Here is a 6,178-nt window from a genome sequence, read left to right as displayed (position 1 = left end):
GAGGGTTTATTGTTGTATGTATGGTACATTAAAAGCTGTGAGGTTATTGACAGCACGTGCTATAACTAGTTGTTCTTTATGTTTCGCTAGTGGCCGAGGAAGGCGATCCCCTGTGTCGCTTCCTGTTTTATGAAGCCGGAAATGCTTTAGCCAAGCACGTTATGGCTCTTATACCGAAAATTCACCACGTAAGTTTCCTGTAAATCTATAACTCTAGTCGCTGGTGCTTCTACAACATTAATACTTTATAATTCCCTCACCCACGCCTCTTGTAGATATCTCAAACCGATATATTTTACCCAACACTAGGGCTAGTAGTGATCTGTATATATCTTCGTGAACAACGACTGTTAGGGTGTTAACTAGATTAAGTAAGTTATTACTACAAGGAGCAGTAACTGGATAACGTTTTGTCTCTAATTAGTTTTGCTTTTGTGTTGTTCTTTTACTATTATATTACTATACGTACTGTGTTTCTATAAGTAAATATGAATCGCAAAAAACATTTGAAGAAAAAGTTAATTCCAAACACATTTTCTTTCTGTTTCGATATTTTAGGTTGTTGTGCTAATTGCAGTGACGCCAAACGCGGTAGTAGTATGTGTATACAAAAGTGCCGGCACAACACTCGGAGAGAAAAAAACAACTCATTTGGAGGCTTGGTTGAATCCAGGCCGCAGTATTGGGTCACGTGAGCGCAAGTGAAAGGGGCCATGGGTGGCAGCAATGAGGAGTATCTTGCAGTGAAACCTACTATTTGTTCAGGAAAGTGGGCGGGCCAGCCAATCGTAAACTCGAGTTTCACACACCCGTAGCTTATGTAGGACGCGTGTGCTAGAGCAAGAATATTTTTTTTTATAGATTATACAGCTGTCGTGCCATCTGTTGGCGAAATTTATTACTTTATATTTTTCAACACGTTATTTATTTATTAAAACAAAGTTCTTGTACAAAGTAAGATAGATGCTCGTATTTCAGAATCTCTTTTCGATCAGTTATGTAGTTCTAGAAAATAATATAGATCCTGAACTGGAACGATGTGTCAACAAGCAAAATGTATACTCTTAATTTTGGAACTTCAAATTACGATGTATGCATTTATCCTAAAATTTGACTCAGAAGTGTATTTTGACTTTTTTATACTTAAAACTTTGCAATATACATTAATAATGACTATTCTAGAGCTAAAAAATGTGTGGTTGAATTTTTTTTTTTGTAAGTGGTGTGAAGGCATAAAAGTGGCATGGAAAATATGAAATCCTAGTAGTTTCGAGCTCATCATCAGAGGGCGTGAGTAGACAGACTGGAGAATGTTAATAATTAGAGTATTATTTATTCTTGATTTAACGAGGAGGTTGCCTTAGACCCGGGCGTTGCCCAGAATAAATAGTTTACTTTCTGCTAATATCACTAGATAGACAAAAAGAGAAAAAAACAACAACCAGTAATTGTCATGGCCTACTTAACTTAATATTACTCACACTTAACTTGCTTAGATAGTCACCTTTTTACGTATGTATAATTATCTTGCTTTGTGGTTTTTCCATCAGAAAAATGAAATTATGAAGTAACTATCCAACATGTTCACCATGACTTCATCTATTCGTGCTCTTGATATGTGAAAAATTGATCATACTTCACTAAGTTTTCCATGACTTGTTGCAACCCATTTAAAGATTGAGAACTTTGGTATACAAATAAAGCTTGTGAAATAAATATAGCCTATCGCTAGTTGTATTTGTAATAATTCTCTCATCTTAATCAGCTGTGTTTTAATATACAATATCTGTAAAAAAAAAGTCTACTGTGATACAATGTCATAATGTACAAATAATGTACATGATTATTTGAATTTACAATAACATGATCTTTGATATGAAAGCTTAAATAGAAAAGTTAATGTTTAAAATGTAGTTAATGGAACTAAGTTTGTTCTTAGAGCTGGGATAGTCCAAATCTTGTATTAATGTACTGCCAAATGTGTATGTGGCCATAGAACGAAATGTTGGATTTAGTTTTTTCCAATGAGAATTTTTAAATACCTGTTTACACTTAGTGTATTCAAAGTTGGTCATTGCCCTAGCACTTTACTTCAGAGATTGACTGTGACTTTTATCTCTGTTATGGATTATTGGTTTAATTTCTTTTGTGATTCTTCAGCTGCACATAAAATAATGTAGGAAACAATGAACAGGGAAATGATCTACTTTTGCATTTTACTCATAAATTTTTCAAAGTCTTTGCTCTCTTTTTTCCTGTACACAGGACACTTTCTAGGATTACTTCAGTGTATAGTACCAATATTTAAAGCTTTTCCCTCACAAACAATTTTTTTTAAACTTTTAAATAAATGTTTTCTCTGTCTGATCCATAAATACAAACCAGATGTTTTGCACATGTCTAAATTTGGTTCTGGGAGGTTTCATATTCCTAATATTCAATATAGAAAATCCTTCTATGCAGCACTATCAGAACAGTATTAAATATCACACTGTACATTTTAAACAAGTGTGAAAGTCCCTGCTTCTCATTTATTGAGATAAAAAAAATCTTGTTCTGTATGACCTGGTAAGTTGCCTTGTTGTTTATCTAGAGTGTATATTCATTAAAATTTCTTTCTTTCTAGAACCTATTAGAAAGTGAAGGGGGCCTTCCGATTGTTTGTGTTGGTTCTGTTTTCAAAAGTTGGGAGTTACTTAAAGATGGTAAGTTTTCATTTCTAATGAAAATACAGTTTTTGTTTTTGTTTTTTTTAATGGTCACTTGTTTATTAAAAATAACTGATGTGTAACTTGGCAGAGGAAAGGAGGTTAATAAATGTATGACTTTCTGGTTACAGCTCCCTCAAAAGATTATTACAGACAACAAATTAAATTAAAATAATAGTATTTCAGATCTGGGAAGCCTTTTCTTCAATACCAGAACTTCCCAGTTAGGCCTATGGTAGTCAAAGGTCTTACTAAATGTTATTTGTATATAAAATAACAAACTTGCTTCTTTTATGTAATAATAATAATAGAGATGCAAAATTTAACAATAATTTAACCAGCACCAAGACAAGCTTGCCTACAGAATTGAATGTCATCTTTAACCGCACAAAGAAAAGCTTGCCTACAGAATTGAATGTCATCTTTAACTGCACAAAGACAAGCTTGTCTACTGAATTGAATGTCATCCTTAACTGCACAAAGACAAGCTTGTCTACTGAATTGAATGTCATCCTTAACCGCACAAAGACAGCTTGTCTACTGAATTGAATGTCATCCTTAACCGCACAAAGACAAGCTTGCCTACTGAATTGAATGTCATCTTTAACCAGCAACAAGACACGCTTGCCTACTGAATTAAATGTCATCCTTAACCGCACAAAGACAAGCTTGCCTACTGAATTGAATGTCATCTTTAACCAGCACCAAGACAAGCTTGCCTACTGAATTGAATGTCATCTTTAACCAGCACCAAGACAAGCTTGCCTACTGAATGCAAACCCAAGCATTTTAACACTGACCTTCAACCCATTGTGTTCCACCCAGTGGCACAGCGGTATGTCTGCAGACTTACAATGCTAGAAACTTGGTTTTGATACCTGTGGTGGACAGAGCACAAATATCCCATTGTGTTGCTTTGTTCTTAATTTCAAACAAACAAACAAACAACCCATTGCATTAAATCATATTCCCAGTTAAAAAAAATAACAACAATTGTTTGCTCTTTTCTAATATTATAAGTTGACATTAAAGATTTTGATGTAACACTTAAACAAAATCCCAAAGATGATCCATTTCACCATGTAACTGAACAAGTTTCTTCTGTTTAATGTTTTATCTGTCCCCTGGTAACAAAATATTAGTGTTATACACTTAACGTATGAAGTCTGAGAATCATCTTCTGACTTGCATAAAAAAAACAACTCCGTAAATGGTATTTGTTTTTGTATCGGTGACCATAAATCTTCCTGGATAACATTTTTTATTGAAACATTTTGTTGTTCTTGCTGTTCGGCATGATGAAACTGGCTTGTTGGTTTTCTCAGGTTTCCACGGAGCTTTGGACTCTAAACTTCACGAATTTTCTCTTCTCCGTTTGAAAACCTCATCAGCAATTGGAGCTGCTTTCATGGGAGCCAAAGCTGTTGGTGTGAAACTTCCACTGAATTTTAGTGAAAATTTTTATAAACTTCATCATTTCAAATGTTGAAACATTTTAAATTGGATGTTGTACATAGTGAAAAATTGTATGCTGTTTTTAACTTTGATTTTCTTACAAGGAATGAAGAGAAGTAAATAGAATTCTTAGATAGATCACATCCAGTATGCTTATAAAGGTACAAATCGGGTAAATTGATTAGCTGAAAATAATTGGTGGTAACTCCCACACCACATATGTTTTTAATGAAATCTGAAAGATGATTACCATAGTATCAACAATTGACCATAATTTCACAAGAATCCTTTTGTTGCTTAAAATAAGCAAATATTTCTTTCTAATTTCCATATTCATTCCTTTAAACTTGGGCATAACTTTGTTATTTGTATTAAATATATATAACCAGGATTTAATAAATATATTCCATTTTTTTCTTTTGTGTTGTGATGTTGGAACAGTTTGTATTGCCATGTCTGACTGTATGTATCTTCTGAAATTAAGAAATCTATAAAAAGATATTGTAGACAAAATGTGGTGAGAAAAATGATGGAAATGAAGTTTTACTTTTAACAGACCGTTTTATTAAACAGTTTTCCAAATGCATATATGCAAGGTAATTTGATGCTTATGTTGATGTATTTATCAGACGTTTACTTGATTAGGAGAATATTAGGCTATTGGTTCCTATTGGTGGAATGCAAGCTATAAGAATATGTAAATATCAATTTTTCCAGTGGCTTGAATGTCTGGGCATCTGGTCTTGTGATCTGGATTTGTTTTATGGATAATTGGAGGTTTTCCATGGTCTTGATCAGATTTGTAGTATAATACTTAGTTTAGTTGTAAACGCAGCCAATAACTGCTTGTAATACACACGCTACAGTAGTTAAACTTCCTACGTAGGAATTTCTTAAGTTTCTTATACTAAAACATGTATTATTCTACAAACATGTTATTTCTTTCTATTTTAAGTTATTTTTTCAATGGCATACTGTTTCTCGAATTGGAAGAAAAAGGGTCATATCTGTTTTTATGATTGAATGTTTCAAAATGTATAGAAACTTGGTGTATTTTTATAGATTTTGAATATCTTAAATCTGTTTTATAACAACTTCAAGAACACCTTTAAACATTGAAACTCTTGAATGAAGTTTGAACATTGTTATTTGACTGTAAATAAGTGTGTAATGTAAGGTGTTGGTATGAATTAACTACCACAAAGAATACAATAAGTATTTCTATACCTAAAGTTGAATGTCAAATGTGAGTGAGGATAATGTATCGGTAGAGATCTTTATTTTTTTGAATAAACGTGATATTTGGGGTTAATCTTGTATAAACACTTGGTTAAAATGTATTATTCTTGAGCTGAGTTTACACAGTAAATTGATGATGTCACTTTTTCTGTTGTTGTTCTTTATGCTGAGTGTTATAAGAATAAAAAATATAGAACTATTGTAATTCATGGACCCTATCAGCAGTGAATGGTATGAAAATGGATGAGTTATGTAGAACACTTACTACTTGTAGTAAGTATAGGTGTTGATATCCGTTTACATACAGCACAGATAGCTTATTGTGTATCTTTGTTTTTAACTAGAAACAAACACTTGCTACCTGTATTAAGTATAGGTGTTGATATCCATTTACATACAGCACAGACAGCTTATTGTGTATCTTTGTTTTCAACTAGAAACAAACATTTGATACCTGTAGTAAGTATAGGTGTTGATATCCATTTACATACAGCACAGACAGCTTATTGTGTATCTTTGTTTTCAACTAGAAACAAACACTTGCTACCTGTAGTAAGTATAGGTTTTGATATCCATTTACATACAGCACAGATAGCTTATCGTGTATCTTTGTTTTTAACTAGAAACAAACACTTGCTACCTGTAGTAAGTATAGGTTTTGATAGCCGTTTAGACACAGCACAGATAGCTTATTGTGTATCTTTAGAAACAAACACTTGCTACCTGTAGTAAGTATAGGTTTTGATATCCGTTTAGACACAGCACAGATATCTTAT

The 6,178-nt window shown here is 32.8% G+C and overlaps 1 protein-coding gene across 1 annotated transcript in view; it reads left to right on the top strand.

The window, feature by feature from the left end:
* Nucleotides 1-5,548, top strand: part of LOC106465073 (N-acetyl-D-glucosamine kinase-like) — a 29,441-nt gene extending 23,893 nt beyond the window's left edge. The window contains exons 8-10 of the mRNA XM_013925271.2: nucleotides 91-188; nucleotides 2,627-2,705; nucleotides 4,034-5,548. Coding sequence (XP_013780725.1) covers nucleotides 91-188; nucleotides 2,627-2,705; nucleotides 4,034-4,197 — 341 coding nt within the window. The 3' untranslated portion in view covers nucleotides 4,198-5,548. The remainder of the gene's footprint in view (nucleotides 1-90; nucleotides 189-2,626; nucleotides 2,706-4,033) is intronic.
* Nucleotides 5,549-6,178: the final 630 nt, after the last annotated feature.

The sequence above is a fragment of the Limulus polyphemus genome, unplaced genomic scaffold, assembly GCF_000517525.1.
Source record: "Limulus polyphemus unplaced genomic scaffold, Limulus_polyphemus-2.1.2 Scaffold1827, whole genome shotgun sequence".
Classification (NCBI taxonomy): domain Eukaryota; kingdom Metazoa; phylum Arthropoda; class Merostomata; order Xiphosura; family Limulidae; genus Limulus; species Limulus polyphemus.
Note: the sequence above shows the minus strand (reverse complement) of the source record. Positions and strands in the feature narration are given on the sequence as shown.